Here is a 24123-nt window from a genome sequence, read left to right on the forward strand (position 1 = left end):
TGATATGGTTAAAGAAGTGTACAGTATTTATAAAGGAAGCCTCTACTAAGAGAATATAAATCAGGGGTGCCCAACCAGTGGCCCGGGGGCCACATGTGGCCCGCGGAGCTCTCTGATGTGGCCCGTGACCTTTCTGTGATATGGCAGATTGGCAAGCCCAGATCATGAGTTGCAGACCCGCCATCCCAGAGCATCTGTGTTGTTAATGAAGCTGGCAAAGCATATGGAGCAGAGCTGTATAAGCCGTCTCTTGCCACAGGCTGAGTGATACCAAATTCACTCTGCCGGGGACAGCAACAGCAGGCGATACCTGAATGAAAGAATTATTAAAGGTCAGTTTATTACTAAAATTGCAGTGTATATATGGGCATATCTGCGCAGTGGTTACTGGGCTGCTTTCAAACTGATCCGCAGGTGCAGTGCACCTTCAGGTTACCTGCACTGAGGCATAGACTTCTGTTATTACCTGCGGGTTTGGTTAGCTTTCAGAACGAATACATAGAAGTCTATGGCAAAGTGTAGGTAACCCACAGGAAAGACACAAGTGCACTGCACTGCATTAGTGTGAAAGGCCCCTTTCACACAATCGAACTCTCCATTCACCTCTATGAAATGGCAGATGTAAACAGATGTGTCCTTTTACACCTGCCTACCTCCAATCTGATTCGCAAACAAAACCGCAAAAAACAGAAGTGTGTCAATCCCCTTCCGTCAGGGTGGATCAGAGGACCCATAGAGTAGAGTGGGCTATGTCCGCTCAGCACCGAGCTGTCATCCGCCTGCTCTGCTCATTGTGGCCCGTGACCGATTACCAAGTCGCTTAAGTGGCCCTTGCTCTTCAAAAGGTTGGGCATCCCTGATATAAATACTTTGCTTATGAAAATAGTATTTGCTTGCTTCTCATGCTGATCCAGTGGCTTCAGTACTTTGGTACAATGTCCCAGAACAAATATATAAATTAGTCGGAATTCCTGATTTAAAATAGTTATTTGAAAGCATCAAAGCCATAGTCAGCCAGAGAACTAGCATTGTTTGTCCAGCATCAGTAACCCAAATATTTCTCTCCATTCAGGTTTTTTTGAGCGTGATCCTTGACCTAACCCATAAGTTTACCCCTTAATATGTATGCGAAACCAAAGGATAAATGTATAATTGTTTTCTGTGTGCCCAGTTGTGTACGTTTTTTTCCTTCTCTTCCTCACCTTGGAAAATTTCCCCCCCTCTGCAGACAACTTCCCAATTAGAAGATAGGGACCACACTTTTTTTTTTTTTTTTTTGGAACTGTTTAATTGTATTTGCTGGCCAGCTGGAACATGTACTGGGGAACTTTTGTTTTGTCCCATTGGAAGATTTCTTCCACTTCCCTGTCCTGAAGAAAATTTTGGATTATTATTTTTTATTTTTTTCCATCACTTTCTGTAGCTGTGACAATGGTCACCAGGACAACTAGAAATATAGTATTTTGGCTGGATAGAGGCACAGGGCATTAACCCTCAGTTAAATACCATGGGATATCAACACTGAACATTATCTGTTGTATCTTGTCTTGTGTATGGTATCCTACTTATCCGCACTACTCCTTTCCCACCATCTTCCCTCCTCTTCTTCCTTCTTTCCCCCTTTCTTTCTCCCTCTTCTTCTTTTTCCCATTACCATAGCCCTCAATTCTCCTAGTCCCTCCTCATTTAGCTCTGACCCAATCCATGGTAATGTCAGATTCTTGTTTGCCACATTTCCCTAGGCTGTTTCTTAGGCTGGCCACACTCTATACAATTTTCTTGATCAACTTTCCTTTTAGATTTACCACAGCCATGTAATATGAGGTCAAACCTAAACTCTTTCAATTTGTAAACTATCAGGCAGGCCCTTGGTCTACATAGTTGAAGGTAAATCTAAAGGAAATTGGATAAGATAATTGTATAGTTTATGGCCAGCCTCATGCCGCATACACACGATCGGACTATCCGGCGGACAAACCGCCGGACTTTGCAGCGGAGGTCTGCTGGACTTTCCGAACGAGCGGACCTTCCCACACAAGACCGGACTTTTCCAGCGAACAAACCGCTGGACTATGGCGGGAGTCCGCCGGACTTTTGAAATGAACGGACTTGCCCATACACGGAGAAAAGTCTGTTCATTTTGAACGCAGCTCCAGGTAGATGGGACTAGCGAAGGAAGTCAATGTCGCTGCCTCCATCGGCGAGATTGACACCTCGCTGGCCCCGTCGCCTGGTATGGACTTAAAGGGCAAGCCCTACGCTGGGAAAAAATGGGGAGGGGGTCCCCCCCAAGTCCATATCAGACCCTTATCCGAGCACGCAGCCCCGGCCGGTTAGGAAAGGGGGCGGGGACGAGCGAGCGCCCCTCCTCCTGAGGCGTACCAGGCCGCGTGCCCTCAATATGGGGGGGTGCGCTTTGGGGAAAGGGGGCCCTGTGGTCCCCCCCACTCCAAATCACCTTGTCCCCATGTTGATGAGGACAAGGGCCTCTTCCCGATAACCCTGGTCGTTTGGTTGTCGGGGTCTGCGGGCGGGGGGCTTATTGGAATCCGGGAGCCCCCTTTAATAAGGATTCCAATAAGCCCCCCCCACCCGCAGACCCTGACAACCAACAGCCAGAGTTGTCGGGTCAACATGGGGAAAAGGTGCTTTGGGGTGGCAGGGCCGCATGCTCATTTCCCACCCCCTTTCCTGACCGACCGGGCTGTGTGCTCGGATATGGACTTTGGGGGGGGCCCCCACGCCGTTTTTTTTCCCAGGTGACGGGGCCAGCGAGGTGTCAATCTCGCCGATGGAGGCGGCGACATTGACTTCCTTCTCTAGTCCCGTCTACCTAGAGCCGTGTGGGCAAGTCCGTTCATTTCAAAAGTCTGGCCGACTAGCACACAGACGGGCGGATAGTCCGGCGGACAATTTTGAGTCAAAACTTCTTTCTAAGTCCGCTGGAATTTTGGAAAGAAAAAGTCAGCCGGAGCCCACACACGGGCAGACAGTCTGATCGTGTATACGAGGCATAATACTAATCACAGGACTGGATTCGTTTTGGATTAGTGTTTGTAGGACTCCTATGACCATTTATCTATGGTGTTTATTTTGTTTGTGTACATGTTCATGCCGCTGAACATGGTTTTAATAGACGCAACTGTTAAAAAAAGAAAAAAAAATTGTGTATTTCGCTATGTGACATTTTAATTACAGTGATTGTAAAAGCAGAAGGTTTTTTAATCGATTTTATGCATTAAGATAAAAAAAACCTGTATGTAGCAGTCGTCCCCCCTTGCATTAAGATAAAAAAACCTGTGTTTTTTGATAAATATTTTTTTATTTATTACCTCAATACAATTTTTGCGCTTTCATTTTTAGTAGGAATTTTGTAAAAATTGCTGTGGATTTTTTTAAATGTTTTTTTTGATTTGATAAACATTTGTGCAAATCTCGTGAGACCTTAGAAATCAGTAGCACCTTCTTTTTATTCTTCTGGTCATATGCTTTCAGAAATATATGGTTTTGGGGGGTCTTTTACAAAGATTGAAAAATAAAAGGGCAAAGGAAAAATTGCAAAAATTGGTCTGGCCACCTGTGGGTAAAAATGGAGCACTGGGCCTAGCAGCGAAAGGGTTAAGGTAACAGACCCACGTGTCCTTAAAGTAGCACTAAAGCCTTTGTTCTTTTTACAGCCACAGTCTTTTGGTTTCTCTGCGCACCTTTCTTGAACTTCCTGTCGGGGAATGCACACATGTAATGTTATTATAAGTCACATGATCCCTGTCCTCAGGACTACATGTCCCATCATTCATAGTGCCAGGGCCCAAACATGCCCCACCATTTACCAAATTTTGAGCCATGTTCAATCTTAGAGGCTCCCTGTGCGTGTTGACAAATGCGGCATCCTCACGTCGGCATGTAAGTCTGTTCCCGGAAGTGCGAACAGCAGAGTCACTGCAGAAGCCTGCAAGCCAAAGGAGCCCCACTAATTGGGGGACCAGTTGAAACTGGCCAAAAATCGATCTTTAAAACCAGAAAGAGCGATTATACAATGCAAGTAATGAGGTCAGCTTCTGAAATTGCTCATTGTTCCTTAAATGTTGGTGAAATTGTCTCCTTTACTTCATGGGATTTCAGTAAAGTTTGAAGCATTTTAGCAATAGGGGAGATATACTTGAAACCTTTAAATATATCAAGTTGGTGAATAAGGTTCAAGAGGGCAGTTTTTCAACATAAAACCAAAATCAAGAACACAGGGATATGACCTGAAATCAACTGGAAGAATGTTCAAAACTCATTTTAGAAAGTATTATTTTACTGAAAGGGTAGTGGATTGGAATAAACTTCCAGATAGTGCAACAGTAAATAGCTTCAAACTTGCTTCGGACACATCTATAATAGATATATAGATCTATACTCTGACAAAAAAGTTAGTAATACTAAAGTCAATATTTTTTGTTCATTAAAAATAACAAACATGTTATATACTTACCTGCTCTGTGTAGTGGTTTTGCATAGAGCAGCCTGGATATTCCTCTTCTCAGGTCCCTCTTCGTCGCTCCCGGCTCCTCCCCCAGAGCCGAGCTGCAGCTCCCTGTGTCCATTCAGACACTGAGCCGTGGCCTGACCTGGCCCTGCCCCCTTTCTTTCCTCATTGGCCTACTGACTTTGACATCAGCGGGAGCCAATGGCGCCACGCTGCTGTCTCAGCCAGTGAGGAGAGGAGTCCCAGACAGCCAAGTCTCTCATGCAACATCTCTGGATCAAGATAGGGCTCAGGTAAGTATTAGAGGGACTGCTGCACACAAGGTTTTTTTTTTTTATCTTAATGCTTATTTAACGAAAAAAAAACTTATAACTTTTTTTTTTTTTTTTTTTAATGGGCAGACTCTTTGAACTACTCCTTTTTCTGCCATCGCTTTTCTATGTGTATATGTTTCTAGAAATAAAAACCTGACAGGGGATCTAACTGTTCCCTACTCTGTCTAAAAGATTTTGGCTTTAGATGTACTTAATTTTAGACGCTTTTGCTTTCTCGGGTGTCCCACTGAATAATATTTTGTTTGGATTCTTAGATTAAGAAAATAATGAAAGCGAACGAGAAGGTGACAAGTGACGCAGACCCCATGTGGTACCTTAAGTGAGTAATGGTGATTGTGATGCAAGTAGCTTTAAAGGGGTTGTAAAGGTTCCTGTTTTTTCACCTTGTTGCATCCTAGATGCACATCTCTAAACGGACACTGACTGGCACTGAAAATAATTTCCAGTTGTCCTAGAACAGTGGTTTCTGGGTTGGGGTATGCGTGCCACCAGGGGAATGCGCCAGGATGTTTGAGTACACAAAAAATGTACTGTATTTTTCGCATCATAAGACAGACCTAGGTTTTAATGTGAATGAGGGGTTAAAAACCCCAGAACCAGCTCAAAGTGGAAAGATAATTAGTGCAACTAAAATGATTAAACAGGTGAAAGTTGGTAAGGAGCAGAACGTTGGAAAAAAAAATGGATAAGTAAAAATCAATACTAAAATGATTAAACCGTGTTCCTTTCCTAATAAAGTGCAAAAGTGATTTCAACTGAGCACCAACATGATAATGTGTATAAAAAGTCGAAACACAGAATAAGTTCAGTAGTGCAAATAGTGAATATTCAAACAATGTATCAACTTCTTCAGTTAGTGTACATATTCTTCAAATCCCTGCTGGACGGTAGGTAAATTTGACTGAAATATCTTCCACCACCATCAGCTGTCACACATCCTACTCACCATACTTCCATGACCCCTATTACAGGTAGTCATAAAGCGCATATGGATATATCCAGCAGGAGTGGTTTAACCGACCTCCAGGACGCACACACACCAAAGTGAATCCAGATCGTTTGAGCATGTTCCCAGGAACAGAACGATTTGAAGAGATTTGTTCAATGGTTAGTGGGAAAAATTAAAAAGAAAGGGCTTCCATAGTGAAGTATGCCAGTTTTATTCTAAAAAAACAGGTAAAAACAGCAAATTCTTGCAGCTTAGAAATCCCTGTGTATGGAAACGCCGTGGTGTGTTCCAGATGCGCTTCAAAAACAGCGGAGATGACGACATATAACAATCAAGCACCCTTCCGGTTTCATTGGTACACACCAACGTCTTCAAGAGTCATGAAAGGTCCACTTTATTACAAGGCTACCCGTTAGGGAATGTCCAATCCAGATCAATCCTTCCATACTACTCAAAGTATTGCAGAAACATAACAAACCTATAGAAGACCTTAAAGTCTAAGAGATACTTAATACTGAATTATTTAAAATTTCAGAAGCGTATCAACACCGTTGAGCTCCTGCTAATTCAGCGAGTATCTCTTTGACTTTAAGTTCTTCTATACCTTTGGTATGTTTCTTCAATACTTTATGGAGTAGATGGATGGATTGGACATTCCCCAACCATCGGACTTGTAATAAAGCGGACCTGACATTTACGATCACGTGACCCCTGAAGACATTGGTGCGTACCAATGAAACCGGTAGGGTGCTTGATTGTGATACGTTATCTCCACTGTTTTTAAAGCGCGGCTGGAACACACCATGACCTTTCCATGCACATGGATTTCTAAGCTGCAAGAATTTGCTGTTTTTTATCTTGTTTTTAACTGTTTGTAAGTTAATTTTATTTTATTTATTCTTTTCCACAGTAGCGTGACAATCCCTCCACCTCTAACTAATCACTCTCACCTTATGGCATGGACCCCTGTGCAAACAGGTGGTCATGCAAGTGTGTATCAAAAGGGTTAACATGGACCATAAACTTCTTTCACGTCTCCTTAGATCTCAGCAAGGATGCCAGGTCATGGGTAGAAAGAAAAGATCTAAGTGCTCACTGCTTAAGTATAAGATTACATTTTTGTGTTCAAACACAAACTACTCAAAGATGATAAAAACACAGCATGTAAAGCCGTCAATCATGTTGGTTCTGTAGGGCAGCAGCTGGTGACGTCATGCATAGCTCCTTCCCCCGTACGCGTTACGTTCAATCAGAACTTTGACGGCACCGGACTCCTCCCCCTTCCCTTCGTTAGCAGACGGAGGCACTTGGGGAAGGGGGGAGGAGTCCACTGATGTCGATGTCCGTGATGTCACCTGATCTCCGACAGAACTCCCTGAAGACCCAGAAGCTGGTGGAGAGGTGAGTACTGATCAAAAGAATTTTGATCGATCAAAAACATTTAATCAAGGAATTGATCTTTAATTTCCACAGCCCTAATTTTATTTATTTTTTACTTTTTTTTAATGCAGATTTACCAAAACTATATAGAATGAGGTCAAACCTTAAGAGTTTTAATTTTTTCCATGCAATCAGGCAGGCCCTTGCACTACATGGTTTTGGTAAATCTAAAGGAAATCGGACAACAAAAGTTGTATAGTTTGTATTGGGTCTTAGAGGAGGAAAACAAGAAAAAATAAATATTCTGAACCAAATGGCTGCGGGTTCTGTTGGGAGTTGGCTGCTGGCATATGGCTCCTGCCGGGAACTGGCTAGGGCCAGCTCTTAGCTGGACCTACAGGCCAGTGGAGCTCATAGAGCCCTTTCACACTGACAGTGCGGTAAAGCGACACTCGTTTTAGCAGCGCATTTCGGCTGCTGGCGGGGAACATTTAACCCCCACTAGTGGCCAAATTAAAGGGTTAAAAGCGCCACTGCCGAGGCACTTTGCAGGCGCATTGGCGCTGCCCATTGATTTCAGTGGGCAGGGGCGCTTTAGGAGTGGTGTATATACGCCGCTCCTAAAGTGCCCCAAAGATGCTGCTTGCAGGACTTTTTTTTAATGTTCTGCCAGCACAGCGCCCCAGTGTGAAAGCACTCGGGCTTCACACTGGGACTGTAGATGGGGCATTTTCCAGGGGCTTTACAGGTGCTATTTTTAGTGCTAAAGTGCCTGAAAAACGCCTGCAGTGTGAAATTTGTTGCCATTAATGTATCTTTATTTTTTCATTTAAAGGTACCTCAATATATATGTTGGAGCTCCAGATGTTGAAGAAAGCTTCAATGTCACGCGACCAGTGTCTCCTCATGAGGTAAAGTCTCATGAATCTTTTTAATTATTTTTTATCTTCGCTTTAGGTTTTATTCTAAAACATTCTGCCTTTTGTTTTATCCTCCCAGTGTCGTCTGCGAGACATGACCTATTCCGCTCCTATCACAGTTGATATTGAGTATACCAGAGGAAGTCAGAGGATTATCCGCAATGCTCTACCAATTGGCAGGTGAAAAAAGCAATGTGATTTCAAAATGTTGTACAGGAATGTTTTTGGATAGGGTGGAGAAAGATTTGAACCCTTCCCTTTTTTATAGCTTCCTTGTTAGGGAGAATTCTTCTCACTTCCTGTTCTGGTGCCTGTGCTGGAAATTAATGGGAACTCTTTTTAACCACTTAAGGACCGCCTCACGCCAATGTACGTTGGCAGAATGGCACGGCTGGGCACAAGCACGTACCTATACGTTGCTCTTTATGTGCTCAGCCATGGGTTGGGAGCTCCGTGGCTGTGGCACCAGCGGACCCGATCGCTGCTGGTGTCCTGCGATCTGGTCACAGAGCTGAAGAACGAGGAGAGGTCTGTGCTTCCTACTGTGGCTGTCACGGATTGTCTGTTCCCTGATTTAGGGAAAGACTATCAGTGACGTCACATGCCAGGCCACGCCCCCTACAATCAAAAAAACACATAACGTCATACATAACCCCTACACTGCCCCCTAGTGGTTAACTCCTTCACTTCCAGTGTCATTTACACAGGAATCCGTGCATTTAAATAGTACTGATTGCTGTATAAATGACAATGGTGCCATTTGTAAACGCTATAAGTTTTGCGCAAACCAATCGATAATCGCTAATTGCGTTTTTTCTTTTTAATTTATTTATTTATTTATTTTTACCAAAAATTATTTAGAAGAATACATATCGGCCTAAACTGAGGAAAAATTTTTTATATATTTTTGGGGGATATTTATTATAGCAAAAAAATATTGAATTTTTTTCAAAATTGTCGCTCTATTTATTTTTGTTTATAGCGCAAAAAATAAAAACCGCAGAGGTGACCAAATGCCACCAAAAGAAAGCTCTATTTGTGGGAAAAAAACGATGCCAATTTTGTTTGGGAGCCACGTCGCACGACCGTGCATTTGTCAGTTAAAGCAACACAGTGCCGAATCGCAAAAAGGGGCTTGGTCCTTTGGCTGCAAATTGGTCCGGGGCTTAAGTGGTTAAAGTGTCAGTAAATCAAATACAATTCTTTACGGTTCCGTTGTTTGCCTTTTTTTTTAATATACTGTACATTGAATTCTGTTGGAAATATCTGCAAATGAAGAAACATTTGTGGATTGCTTCCTGAATGGTCACCAGATCAGGATGTGAACAGCATATTTCCATATTTTCCATATATTTCTGATAAAAAAAAAAAATTGTCCCACTTGCCTGGGACAAGTATGCAGATCAGTAGTTAGAGAAAAGTCAAAACTTATCTGAATGCTTGTCCAGGATCCAGCCATAATAACCAGGCAACTTGGATTTTCAGAAAGTGGTCAGCAGTGGCAGCCTCCATGTATCTCTCATGACAGGTTTCTTTTGAAGGTAAATCTCCAAGCAAATGGCTTTTAGTCATTACTGTTATGTAAAAAAGTTACTTCTAATGAGGTCTGTCCTATGGCCATTTTACAAGACTGGGCAGAAATCCTAGCGATGGATACATCTCCTTAGAGGTAACTTCTATGTATATAAAAAAAAAACGAAATTATAGAACAGTAAAAAAGAATGGATGTTTGCTTGGAGTTCTGCTTTAGAACCATGATATAGTGCCACCTCCTATGATACAATGACGCAACTATATAATGATCTGATATGTCGGTAGTCCTGATAAGCTTCGAGAACTCTTTACATATCTACATTTGTGAATTTTTATATATGTTTAGCGTTTATTTTTTCTTCATTCTGGTTGAATTACTTTCACTGCAATTTCCATCTCTTTTCTTCGCTGTAGGATGCCGATTATGCTTCGCAGTTCCAACTGTGTTCTTACAGGGAAGACTCCAGCTGAGTTTGCCAAATTAAATGAATGCCCTTTGGATCCAGGTTAGAGAAAACGGTTACTGTTCTGTAGGGAAATGTGTACCTAGGTGCATTATAGCAGTGGTCTCCAAACTGCGGTGCGGGGGGCCAGATGCAGCCCTTTTCTTGCCTTTATCTGGCCCTTGGGGCACCATTCCTCCCACTGACACCAATGGTGGGGCACCATTCCTCCCACGGACGCCAGGAAAATTTCCATTCCCACTGGCCACAGTCGAGCCCCCCCTAAAGTCTGAACGACAATAAAATGGACCTTTTTGTTTAGAAAGTTTGGAGACCCCTGCTTTAGAGGATGCTGCTGTTAGAATAAAATATGTATATATATTTTTTTGCTTGTTGCATACACGTGTGTGTGTGTGTGTGTGTGTGTGTGTGTGTGTGTGTGTGTGTGTGTGTGTGTGTGTGTGTGTGTGTGTGTGTGTGTGTGTGTGTGTGTGTGTGTGTTTTTATTTGTTTTTTTTTTATTTTTTATTTTTTTTTGCCACTAGCTGAATATTAGACTTAATTGAACTCCAACTTTGTCTTCAGTCTTGGTTGTGCAGGCTTCTCTCCGATTAATGGATTTTTTTTTTCTTTACTCATTTTCTGCAAACTTTGAGCTCCTCAGTGTGCATTCATTTCTACCTGACTTTTGCAGCATCTCGTGTCCTAGATGGAGGACTTTATGCATAGCCTAGCTCATTCCTCCTCAGCCTGACTGTCAGTCGACCTCCCCTTTCATTTATTGGATTTTAGTTCTTTCAGTCATGGAAGCTTAGCATCACATGTGCGTGTTACCCAGGGTGGTCTGCATGGAAATGCAGCCTGCCTAGAATTGTCGACTCCTTTAGACTGATATCCACCCATCAAGGTATTTTAATATTCTAACTCCTCTCAAGACATAGCCCACTGCTTGCAGGGTGCTATGATGTCTTCAGGAAGCTATGTACTGCACCCTGGATGGGGTAGAGAAGGCAAAATCTAATCGGATTTAACTTCAGCTTGAAAAGTCATGTCCTAACATAGCCTCCTGGTGGTTTCTGAAATGCGCTTGGAGCAGCATCGCTCAATACACCCATTTCTCATCACTAAAATGAAAGGCGCACATACTTTGTGCAAGAAAATATTTCAGACAATTTTTGTGGGGGGGGGGGCAGGGGGGGGGGGATGTTAGGCTTACCACTGTGCATGATTTTTTTTTTTTAGTTACAACTGTTGTACACTTTTTATTGCTGTCTGCATGTTCCCATCTGAATGATTTGAAATCGTGGGCAGATTTGGTGCGGTTCTGCCTAGATTTCCAAATTGAACTAAAATTGCAACAAAGCATGCAACAAAGTCATTCTTTCTTAATGTCCCCCGAACAGTGCGCCTTTTGTTGCGCAAAAAAAACACGCTAGGCGCAGAGCCAAAATTTTGGTCCTTGAGCTTCTTTGTTGTTGACCAAAAGCGCTCTCTCTTATGGAGCGTATGTCAGTGTAAAAATGTTTTCCCATAATTTTTTATTTTTTTTGCAGGCGGGTACTTCATTGTTAAAGGTGTGGAAAAGGTAATTCTAATTCAAGAGCAGCTGTCTAAAAACAGAATTATTGTAGAAGCAGACAGGAAAGGAACTGTGGGAGCCTCTGTTACCAGGTAAATTAAGATCTTTATTTTTCATAGCTATTCCGAATGCTAAAATTATCCTGGTCCTGTGTACCACAGTATCAGTTTCTTGTCCTTGTCCTTTAAAATATTGTATGGTAACCTAGGCTGACTAGGAACCAGAAATAGCATTTTGTCTGATATGTGGTTCTCTGTGACCTCAGTACTATGCTCAAATAATTTCCATAATAACTCATGGCCGAGAGGATTTTGTGCCTTCATACCGGTCGTGATTCTGGTTGAAGAACTTTTTTTTTTTATTTTTTTTATCTGCATTATTAGGACTGTTCATACTATGTGTAACGGCACCCCTAATATAAAGGGGGTTAACACCGTTTACGATGTTCCCTCTCCTAGACACACATCCACTCGCTACCAATATCCACAGCTAAATGACCCTTTCCTATAGGAGCCGACCCCTCTGGCAAAAAGACGAGACGCACTCTGTCTCTTCTGTAGTAGGAATGACTTTATTATTGAGAAACATTGTAACTTTATACACAATTCAAGGCACATGCTTTAACATGAACAAGGGCCCAGCTCCACCCACACATCCCAAGACTCAACACCTTTTTTTATTTTTTTTTTATTTATTTTTTTAGGTTGACTCTAAGATAATGGGTCTGAAAGAAAACTCAAACTGATGCGTGAGCAAAACTTGAATGTGTAACGATCTCCTTATTTCCAAGTCACTGTGTACATAGAAAGTGCTCTGAGCATCTCGTATTAGCAATAAACCTAACAATGATCCTTACCCTTTCACCTCTTCTCAAAGTTAGAACCATTCAATCTAAATGTCTCTCCAACAAACCTTTTTGATGCATGTGTGTTGCAGCGCAGCAATTCGCTAACATGCGCTGCAAAAAAAAAATGATACATGAACTATTTTTTGGCAGGGCTCAACAATGTGAGTTGGTGCATTATGATGCTCCTCAAGGCACATCCATCGGAAGGTGTGTTAGGGTGGCATTCAGAATGAATTGCACTGGATTATACCAATGTATTTAGTGTGAGTTGTAGTAGGAGCACCTGGTCCATCTCCCTCATTGTGACGGCAGAGGGCAGGAGGACGTTTGTATACTAATAACGTGTATGTTAAATACTATTAAAGTGAATCTCCAGCTAAAACCCTTTTTTTTTTTTTTTTTTTTTTTTTTTTTTTTTTTTTTTTCCCCTACTTTTGAATAGAGGGAAAAGTGTTTTATTGCTATTAAGATGATACCTAGGGCGTCTTCTTTATTTATACATTGACGGGGAAATAATGGTATTGATATGTTCAAGTTTTGCTCATCAGTTTGCATCAGTGCCCCACATATGCCATCTTGGATTTAACATTAAAAAGTCACTAAATCCAGCAAAAAAAAAAAAAAAAAAAGCAATCCTTTTCTGTACCCTCAATGGCTTTCATCTGCGTCCCTGGCATTATCAAGACAACCCATCCATAAAAATACTTTGCCATTGTCCTCAGCTCCACCTTCCATTATGAGGTGTCTGATCTACATGATCTTACTGTGAAAATGTGGTCATCCTCATCTGTTGGCTCCTGAAAAGACTACTGTAATATATCCCACATCCAGTGTCGGCATTTAATAGCACAGTAAAACACCATTTGATGAAATCCATGCTACCAGCTTAAATAACAAAAGGGATATGTGTGCAGTAGAATTGCCAGGTTCATAGATGGATGGGAAATGTAGATTAAGCAGACCAATGCAGGTTGTGAAGCGAGAGTTTACCACTCAACAAAACTGTATGTGAAAGACATTTTTATAAACTGTGATGCATAGTACTCTGGGTTTGGAGATTAGTTAAGCATGGAGTGTTTAGAGACACATTAGCTTTGATTTTTCATAGATGTAATTAAGCAATTGGGATTGCATATGGTGTGTGAACTTTTATACACGAGGGGCTATATCCTCTGGCCACAATAAAATCTGTCAATGACCAACTTTCGTCAAATCTCATTTGTGTTTGTAAAGGCAATTTTTAGTTTTATTAAAATGTTACTCTCCTGTTCTGTGCTATGGTATTGCACAGTACAGCTCCAAATCCTCTGTTTTTGGGTTCCTCGCCAGAGATCTTGGCTCCTCCTTTTGTTCTATGCTAGGGGGGCAGAAGTACGGGCTTGAGCATGAGCTGGGTTGTATGCATCTATTGACACCGCTTCACTTGCCCCTGCCACCACTCTCTGCACACAGGATTTGACTGGCAGCAGGAGGAACCAGTGGCACAGCAAGAGTCAATCTTTGTTTTATCTTAATGCAGGGAATGCATTAAGGTAAAAACATTTTACCTTTTTAGAACTACTTTAAAGTTAGATTTGAAAAAAAGAATTTTGAGAGAAACATTTACAATTGCAACAAAAACGAAGTTTGCTCTTTCAAACAGTTTAAGCACAGTTTCATGATCAACAGCTGATCAAAAGTGAGAGAATGGTAGATGTGTTGTTTTTGGCAAACCAAACTTTCTAGGTCAGGTTACAGAACATAGGGGTCTGATTGGTTTTTGCCATTTTGATGTATTTTCATCTTGTGTGTCCCATACAGCTCTACTCATGAAAAGAAGAGCAGGACCAATCTGGTGGTAAAGCAGGGCAGATTCTACCTGAAGCACAACACGCTATCAGAAGATATTCCCATTGCCATTATTTTCAAGGTTAGTTATATGCATCATGGGACACAAACATTTTGTTGTGGCCCACCAAGACAATGAATAACATGGGCATGCCTGCTTCCTTTTGGGGTGTGAATGCATTTGTTTTACCTCGCTGAATGTGATTGGGTTTCATAATTCAAAGTGTCTAAATTTTAATTTTCTTGTCATTAGAAACATTTTTCTTTTCTGTAGCTAGTGCAGTATAAGAGTATGAAAAGAGATGATCTGCTCTTGCTGTGAACAACCATAATAATTCTTCACTTTGAATCATAAATATCTAAAAGGCATGGATGGTCTATTGTAGAGTTTTTGCATGTCCTTTCTCAGCAGCTAAAAGACCTCACTTTGCTTGCTTTTCTGATTTGAAGCTTTATCCAGTTTTGCCACTAGAGGGAGCTGTAGTCTCATTTCTCTTTAGATTAAAGTGGAAGGCATATTATTTTGCATTTACATCCCTTATTGGTGACCTGTTAGTAAAGTTTGCTTCCTTTTTTACATTTGAGTAACAGACATGTGGCCCTTGGAGAAAAGACAAATTGAGTTGGAAAGCCTGTGTAATAGTTTATTGTGCTGAACTTTGTGCTTCCTCTGGTTCCTCAAGTGTTCCCAACTTCTCTAAGCAGACTCTAAGGCTGCGTACACACGCGCGGACTGTTCGCCCAACTTTGCCGGCTGAACAGTGTTTGGGCGGACAGTCCGCTCGTGTGTGGGCTTTCAGCGGACAGTTTCAGCGGACAGTTGGACGGACAAGGTTTTTCGGAAATTCCGTAAAACTGTCCGCTGAGACCGCGCATGCTCAGAAAGGATTTTCACGCCGAAAGCTATAATGCAGTGTATAGGATGTCGTATTTTTCGTCCCGTCGTACGTGCCGTTCACGTCATCGCGCACGGTTTCAGCAAACTGTTCGTCCGTCGTGTGTGGCCATGTCCGTCCATGCTAAGTTTGAGCGGACTGTTTGCCGAAACTGTTGGACGGACAAAGTTGGGCAAACAGTCCGCGTGTGTGTACGCGGCCTAAGGCCGCGTACACACGGGCGGATTGTCTGCCCAACTAAGCTCGTCAGACAATCCGACAGACAGTCCGTCCAACATTTGAATGAACGGACTTGACCACACACGATGAACAGACAGTCCGCTGAAACCTTGCGTGATGACGTGTACAGCACGTACGACGGGACTAGAAAAACGACGTCCAATACACTGCAATGCAACCTTCGGCCGTGTAAATCCTTTCTGAGCATGCGCCATACTTAGTCCGTCCAACTTGCCTCCACACGAGCAGGCTGTCCACTGAAACCAAGTTTGGACGGACAAAACCAAGTTTGGACGGACAAAATTACGGAAATTCCGAAAGACTTAGTCCGTCAGACTGTCCGCTGAAAAAGTCAGCTGAAGCCCACACACGAGCGGATTGTCTGCTGAAACACGGTTCAGCGGACTAAGTTGGGCAGACAATCCGCCCGTGTGTACGCGGCCTAATAGTAAAAGGCGAAGTTCACCTTTATAAAATAAATAAATAAAAAATATCTTATTCTTTTTTGACCAAAAAAAAAAAAAAAGTGTGAAGCCTTCACAGCTTTGCTTTCACAATCAGCGAGTTGTGGATGCATTGTCAGGCTCCTGCAATCTCTTCCTCCAGCTCCCTGCTTGTATCTCTGTACAGGCTTTCAGTTCATAGTTCTCCCTCAAGCTCAGGAACGCAGTGATCCCTTCACTTGTGTTCCATGCTACAAGTCTGTCTGCCATGGTGGAAGATGGATCTTTTAGTTCATTCATTCACAGATCTATGATTTCTTTTTTTTGGCTTCTCCTTGCTTCATTTCTACAACTCTGGCAACTTGCAGCTTTACACAGGGCTATGGACTCTGCTTCCAGCACTGAATGGAGCAGCAGAGAAAAGAAGGAAAAGTTTGTACAAAAGTTTTTGCTTGGGCCTGAATGGTCAGAGTGCAGGTTTGCTTTGTTTAGCTCTGTAAAATTTAATTATGAGAGACTGATAGATGTGTTGTCTTGAGCAGCCAAATTTTTGGCAAACCAGAACTTTCCAGGTCAGGTTAGAGAACATAGGGGTCTGAGGAACAAAGCAGTAAGTGGATCAATGTACCTTTTTAACATATAATTTCATAATCCAAAGCTACAGATCACTTTTGAACGTGTGAAAGTGCGCAGACACTGTATCACAGTGTCACAAGTGCTTGTCAGTGCTGTGGCCAGTTTTAATTTTGGCACCAATTTTGGAGTTAGTCTTTTGACTAAAATGCTTTTTTTAGTTTTAGTTGACTAAGATCTGCAGTGAATTTAAGCCAACCAAAATGTCCTACACGTTAGTCGACTAAAATTTAATGGGTTTAGTTAAACGCTTAAAAAATGTATTTCAATTTATCAAATTGTATATCCCTGGAGTAAAAAAAAAAAAAAATAGAATATGTTATTTTTAGTATTAAAGTAAGAGTAAACTCCCATGGACGATTTTTACCTGTAGGTAAGCCTATAATAAGGCTTGCCTATAGGTATAGTAAATATCTCCTAAACGTGCACCAATTGGGAGAAATTTACTTGTGAAGCTGCCAGTGATTTCGCCGGCGAATGCACTCTGAAAGAACGGCATACCGTGCCGTTCCTTCAAAGCCCTGTACCGTGTCCTTATCGTGGCTCATCCAATCAAAGGACCGAAACCTGATGGTTTACTACTGCTTTAAGGTTAAAACAAATTACACAGACACTCTTGGATGGTCCTCTGAGGAGGCCTGTAATGCACACAGTGCTCTGGATGGTCCTCTGAGGAGGCCTGTAATGCACACAGTGCTCTGGATGGTCATCTGAGGAGGCCTGTAATGCACACAGTGCTCTGGGTGGTCATCTGAGGAGGCCTGTAATGCACATCGTGCTCTGGATGGTCATCTGAGGAGGCCTGTAATGCACATCGTGCTCTGGATGGTCATCTGAGGAGGCCTGTAATGCACATCGTGCTCCGGGTGGTCATCTGAGGAGGCCTGTAATGCACACCGTGCTCTGGATGGTCATCCGAGGAGGCCTGTCATGCACATCGTGCTCTGGATGGTCATCTGAGGAGGCCTGTCATGCACATCGTGCTCTGGATGGTCATCTGAGGAGGCCTGTAATGCACATCGTGCTCTGGATGGTCATCTGAGGAGGCCTGTCATGCACATCGTGCTCTGGATGGTCATCTGAGGAGGCCTGTCATGCACCTCGTGCTCTGGATGGTCATCTGAGGAGGCCTGTCATGCACATTGTGCTCTGGATGGTCATCTGAGGAGGCCTGTCATGCACACCGTGCTCTGGATGGTCATCTGAGGAGGTCTCTAATGCTGCACAGTGCAAAGCACACCACACCACACCACTAAGCTTGCTATGGTCGCTACCTTGCTTTCTGCGAGGGGAAGCGCTCACTGGGTTCACATGGATAAACATCCTTCCCTCACATTTTTGTTCAGTTATAATTCATTGACGAAAATTGAATTGATTTTCTTCAATTGATAAAAATGTGGGGTCATTTTCGTTTCGTTTTTGTCACTGGAAATATGCCGCTGGCGAAAATTATGACAAATGTTTTCGTCGACTAAGAGGCATATTTTCTCCTCTTTCCCTACTACAGCACCTCATTGAGTAAGCATTTAAATATTTTCCAGAGACTTTTTTTTTTTTTTTTTAACGTTTTCTTGCAATAATGTGGTCAGTGGAGGTGTGAGGGGGGAGGGGGAGGGGGAGAAAGTACAGAGTATTGTAAATCCGGCATATGATGTACAAGCCTCTTTTTCTGAATTTGGAGCTATGCTGATGTGTGTATGCTTGTTAGGCAGAGTTCTTTTCCAATTGGTATAAAGCTCCTTGCTGCATTGTGAACTTTACTGTACGTGCTCCCTTCACTTTAAGACCTCATTCTCCAGTAATCTGTTATTGATCTTTTCTAACTATTTAATACCATTGGTAAAGACTGCAGGCTCAGTTTTTCGTCTGCTTGAAATGTTCAAAAACTTGACTTGCCATTTTTTTTTTCTGGAGAAGGAAATGTTTTCTCTACAGGGCCTATTTCCGTTTTTGTTATACTGTATATGGATTTCTGCTAATTTAAGTCACCCATTTTAAAGTAAAAAATTGAGTGTTTTTGCAGCCCAGGCTCTTTTTTGTTGATGGGACTGAACATTTAATGTGTGAATATTTGATTTGTTCTTTTAAGGCCCCTTTCACACGGGGCGGATCAGTAAAGATCCGCCCCGTGATGATCCGCTCGCTCAGCGGGGATCGCTCCGTTGTCCCCGCTGAGCCGGCTGCGGACAGGGCGGTCTCCGCACACTGTGCGGGGACCGCCCTGTCAGCTCTCCGCTCTCCTCTATGGGGATCGGACGAGCACGGACCGTGTGTCCGTGTTCATCCGATCCGCTCTGCAGACGGACAGAAAAATAGGATTTTCCTCCGTCTGCAGAATCTGACATTTTCGGAGGCGGACAATAGCGGGTGTCTGCGGATGCTCATCCGCAGACACCCGCTATCCCATAGGGATGAATGGATGTCCGTATTTCATCCGCAAACGGATGGATGAAATACGGACATATCATCCGCATGTGTGAAAGGGGCCTAAAGCTGGACTCTGTTTTTTTTCTCTTTACAAAAAAAAAAAAAAAAAATGCTAAACCTGAATCCAAGAGGTAAAAGACCAGGTCCCGATTCAGCTTATTAATGGGAGGGTCCTTTTTGGGATTCCCACGTTGCTATCTGGTGACACGGTCCCTACATATTGGCTGTCTACTACTATCCTGAAGACTCCATTTGTATGATGACATTACATAGAGGGGCAAATGGCAACGGCCAGAGGAGGATCCAGACTGCAGTAGTTGATCATTGCTGGAGGAGGGGCTTTAGTGAATCACATGATGGGGAACTTGGGAAGATAAACTGCTTTTGCTGGACTTTTGCCCTAAAAATTAATTTGAGGAGAGAAGGGAGGGCTTTATTCATGTAAGGAGGCAGATCAATGCCTGAAAGGAGGGGGGGGGGTTTATTAAGTTGGGCATAGGCTTCATAAAGAACCTTAAGGCTGGGTTCACATTGCTGCGATGCAGGAACGCTGCGAATCTACTGCGGATTCCCGCATCTCATGCCCCCTGGCGGCAGTCCACACTGCCCTATGGGAACTGCTGGGAGTGTCAGTGAAAAGTTAATGACACCCCCAGATCAGTTCGCATATCGCAGTGCGATCTGCAAATTCGGACAGGAATCGGATCGCATAGTGTGAACACCCATGCGATCCGATTATGCTACGGACCAAAAAAAAGGGTCCTGTGCGAGTTTGGGCCGGATGCGATGCAAATTCAGCCATATTATCTGTATGGCTGAACTCGCATCGCACAGAGATCGGATGTGATTTGCGGTGCGAATCACATCCGATTCTCGTCACCGCAGCAGTGTGAACCCAGCCTAAAGGTGGACAGGCACAGTTGCTCCATGTGCAGTGATGATGTTTAGCTCCAGCTTTATGCAGATACATGAACTTTCATTATTTTCATATGTCTATTTTGAGGCGGGAGGCCAATTTCCAGCTTTTGGTTAAGTTGAAATAGTTTGTTTGGACCATGGTGGTCCAAGAAAACTATTTACTTCACTAAGAGATGCAGCAGCTCTCAGCGCTGTATGAACTGTATGTAGCTTCTGTCACATACAGTATACAACACTGGGTATAGACGGGATGGGAACTTCCCATCCCACACAGAGCGAATTTTGAGTCGGGCTGAGCACTGACATGACTCGGCTACATACAGTTCATAGTGCGCTGAGAGCTGCCGTATTTCTTGGTGAAGTTAATAGTTTGCTTATGCCAGCTCCATCAAAACAAGCTACTTAAACTTCTCTAAAAGCTGATTTAAATTAGAGGTGCACCGAAATTTCAGCCACCGAAACATATCCGCCGAACCCCTGTGTGTGTGTGGTGTTTTTTTTTTTTTTATCTGGTCTGAAAGAAATAAAGGTACCCAAAGGGGGGTGGTCCGCCGCCGGGTGCCGCACATTGCAGGTGTGTCATCCTGGCACGCCCCAGTCTTCCCCTCCCACCTCTTCCTCTCCTTGTCACGCAGAACGGGCTATCTCCCTATGTCACAACGATGAATTGTTTGGCAGCCGTAGTAACAAAGTCCCACCTCCTGTGATAGATGGCACACTAATCCAGTATCGGGAAATTAAATCCATGTGACGTGTATAGCACCCTGATGTTTAGGCAGGGTTGCTAGTAAATTTAGCTACCAGGTATAGTTGCCTTGACCATTTGGTAGGAGATCAATTGATTCCACCTAATTCTTGCTGCACTTCTCTCTTCTGTCACTAGATGGCTTGGTATCTTGTGGCATTAGATAAGACAAGGGCATTGCAAGGACAGATTAGGAATAGATGGGGTATCTCAGCCAATGGGCAGGGATCTCCTTTGGTCCCTTGGCCTGCTGGGAGAGCCTCTTTATTTGGGTGAATTGCAGGGAATGAAAGAGGAAGTAAACCCATTAGGGTTTACTTCCTCTTTAAGGGTGTCCTGGCCCTAAACACTCTTTCCTACAGTTCTGTTTAAGAGACAATAAATCTTTTTGCATTCAAGAAGTGTCTGGCTCCCATTAATCTACTTTGCATTGCACCCACCATGCCTCATAAATCCACTCTACATAGAAGCATGTCATCTGTCCCTGACTCTGGAGGTCACCATTAAGCCTCTGGTACCCAGAACCCAGCTACACCTGTATCATAGGACGTGGGGCTTTATTACTGCGGCCTCCTGGGCAATTTTAATTCAGCTCCGTGACACAGCGGGAGATCGCCACTCTGTGTGCTCTGGGCACTGAGGCTGCATTGATCTCTTGTATCATGTCTGCAGTCTGTGACCATCTCCTGTATCATGTCTGCTAGAAGTGTGCCGAATGTGTTTTTTTTTTATTTTTTTTTCAATCTTATTTTATTAAAATGTTCAAATACAAAAAACAAAAAATTATTTTACAGTAAGCAGAAAAGGTTCAGATGTGTAAAACATTTGCTAATTTATCCAGGTTACCATGTACATCTGCCGTAAACCAAAAATTTACTTTCCAAAAAAATCGAAATCGACATTTTAATAAAGTTAAGTTAGTTAGTTTAACCACTTCAGCCCTGGAAGGATTTACCCCCTTCCTGACCAGAGCACTTTTTGTGATTCGGCACTGTGTCACTTTGACTGACAGTTGCGCGGTCGTGTGACATGGCCCCCAAACAAAATTGACGACTTTTTTTTTTTTCTCCCCATAAATAGAGCTTTCTTTTGGTGGTATTTCATCACCTCTGTGATCTTAATTTTTGTGCTATAAACAAAAAGAGCGTAATTTTTAAAAAAAATCAAATTTTTTACATTTTGATATAATAAATATCCCCCAAAAATATATTAAAAAAATTTTTTTTCCTCAGTTTAGGCCGATGCGTATTCTTTTACATATTTTTGTTAAAAAAAATTTGCAATAAGCATTTGGTTTGCGCAAAAGTTATAGCGTCTACAAAATTTTTACTAGTAATGGCGGTGATCAGCGACTTTTTTTATTGTGACTGTGACATTATGGCGGACACATCGGACAATTTTGACCCATTTTTGGGACCATTGGCATTAATACAGCGATCAATGCTATAAAATTGCATTGATTACTGTAAAAATGTCACGGGCAGTGAAGCGGTTAACCACTAGGGTCGGGGAGGGGTTACGTGTGTCGTAGGGGAGTGTTTCTCACTGTCTGGGGGATGGGCTGTGTGTTGCATGACACTGATCTCTGCTGCCGATGACGGGAAGCAGATGATCAGTGACCTGTCATTGGGCAGAACGGGGAGATGCTGTTTACATCGGCATTTCCCCATTCTTCAGCTCCGTGACACGATTGCAGGTATGCCCGTGCCAATCGGGTCCTGCGGCCACGCTCACGGAGTACGTTACTTTGCCCAACCGCGCCATTCTGCCGATGTATTGGTTGGCAAGTGGTTAACATTTAAATAGTCAGATATTCCATACTTATATTGAGGAGCATAGCTACATTTCAGTTGTTCACATTACACTCATTCAGAAAAAAGACAAAGAAATGAAGAAAAAAAATGAATGAATAAATAATAATACATTTAATAGATTATAAGGGATGCAACAAAATGGGAAGGGGTAAAATGTAAACTAAGGTAGGGTAGCAGGGAATATCAGGCACGCTCCATCATGGCTAAGAGAAGATGGTGGTATAATTTCCTTCAGCCCAGATATGATACTCTGCTGAATGATGAAACTTGGACCAAGCAGTCCAAGTGTAGGAAAACTGTTATTCTTTTCCCATTTCCTGCACCAACTTTCCAAGCCTCTAATGGAGTCTAGTTTGGTTGCCCATTCCCCAAGGTGTACACACATTGATTTCCAATGTCTGGAAATGACTACTCTAGCTGCAGCATGAAAGTGTTTTTTTGCTGACTTTAGAGATCCAGGAATCATGGTCAGGAGAGCCACTCCGGGTCATGCATGGATAGGTGTATCCATAAGTTTGCAGTATATAAGTCAAAAATATGTTTTCAAAACATCCTTGCACAGAGCCAATCCCATCAAATGTGGGCCATGTTTCCCTTTGAGGCATGGCATCGCCAACAGATATTGGCTATATCATGATTATATTGCCTGAGAGAAGAGGGGCACCTATACCATCTGGTTACCAACTTTTTACCAACCCTTTTTCTTGGGTTTTCATGGATAATGACTGTGTATGTGTCAGAATAAAACTTTGTTGCCAATCTGAAGGAATCAAAGTTTATTGGAGATCTTTTTGCCATTTCTGGAAGATGGAATACAGTAGGAACACCGTATGTGTTGGTGGCCCCAGCTGGAGTAGCAAAGCTTCAAAGATAGTTGGTTTGACAGAGATATCTGTGAGTGATGATATAGATCGTATGTAAGACAAAGCTTGCTGCCCCTGCAACCACTGCGCAAGGTTACAAGAGGACATTACGGAGATGAAGAAGCTGCCATCAGTGACGTGTTTGACTGAAGGACCTGAGCAAGTCTATGTTCCTGTTAATGCCAAGGGCCAAGCACCATTGATTGAAAGACTGGTAAAAAATCCGGTGTTCCAAAGAAAGGGGTCATAGGGCCCGATTGTTTTGATATTCTAAAGGTGGGTATCGTATTGTCCCACGTGTAAAGAGTTTGTTGGGTAAGATCAGCAGAAATTGAGAGATCCATTCACCCTAATTCTGCCTGAGGGTGATAGTTTGAGAGACATAATCCATGCAATCATATAGGGGCCTAGGCCGATCTGTCGAGGAGAAGATCGTAGAAACTCTCAGCTGACGTGATCAACCGCCTTTTCAGCATTGATCGTTAATAGACAGAGAGGATTGTCTTGAGTACGGGCATAATCCATCAGCAGAAGGGCTTTAAGGGTATTCTCTAGTCTCGTCCACTGAAAAAAACAGCCTGATCAAGATGTATTAATTGGGACAATAATGGTTTTAAGCGACTAGCTAAAACCTTGGTGAAGATTTTTATAAATCAACTCCAATTAAAGATATGGGTCTATAATTCGCACGAAGAGAACAATCTTTTTCTGCTTTTGGAATAAGTGAAATATGTGCTTCCAAAGTTATTGTGTAGAGAAGGTAGACCCATTCAATAGAGAGTTGAATACTTTGGTCAAAAAAGGGATAAGAAGTCATGAAGCCATCAGCGCCTGGGCTCTTAGGCCTCATGCACACGAGACGCAGTTAAACGCGCGTTCAG

The 24123-nt window shown here is 42.8% G+C and overlaps 1 protein-coding gene across 1 annotated transcript in view; it reads left to right on the plus strand.

Moving 5' to 3' along the window:
- Nucleotides 1-24123, plus strand: part of POLR3B (RNA polymerase III subunit B) — a 157526-nt gene that overhangs the window by 10015 nt on the left and 123388 nt on the right. The window contains exons 4-9 of the mRNA XM_077468461.1: nt 5061-5125; nt 7971-8046; nt 8135-8235; nt 10003-10094; nt 11585-11702; nt 14258-14366. Coding sequence (XP_077324587.1) covers nt 5061-5125; nt 7971-8046; nt 8135-8235; nt 10003-10094; nt 11585-11702; nt 14258-14366 — 561 coding nt within the window. The remainder of the gene's footprint in view (nt 1-5060; nt 5126-7970; nt 8047-8134; nt 8236-10002; nt 10095-11584; nt 11703-14257; nt 14367-24123) is intronic.

This window comes from Lithobates pipiens, unplaced genomic scaffold (assembly GCF_037356315.1).
Source record: "Lithobates pipiens isolate NorthernLeopardFrog02 unplaced genomic scaffold, aLitPip1_a1.2 Scaffold_8, whole genome shotgun sequence".
NCBI lineage: Eukaryota > Metazoa > Chordata > Amphibia > Anura > Ranidae > Lithobates > Lithobates pipiens.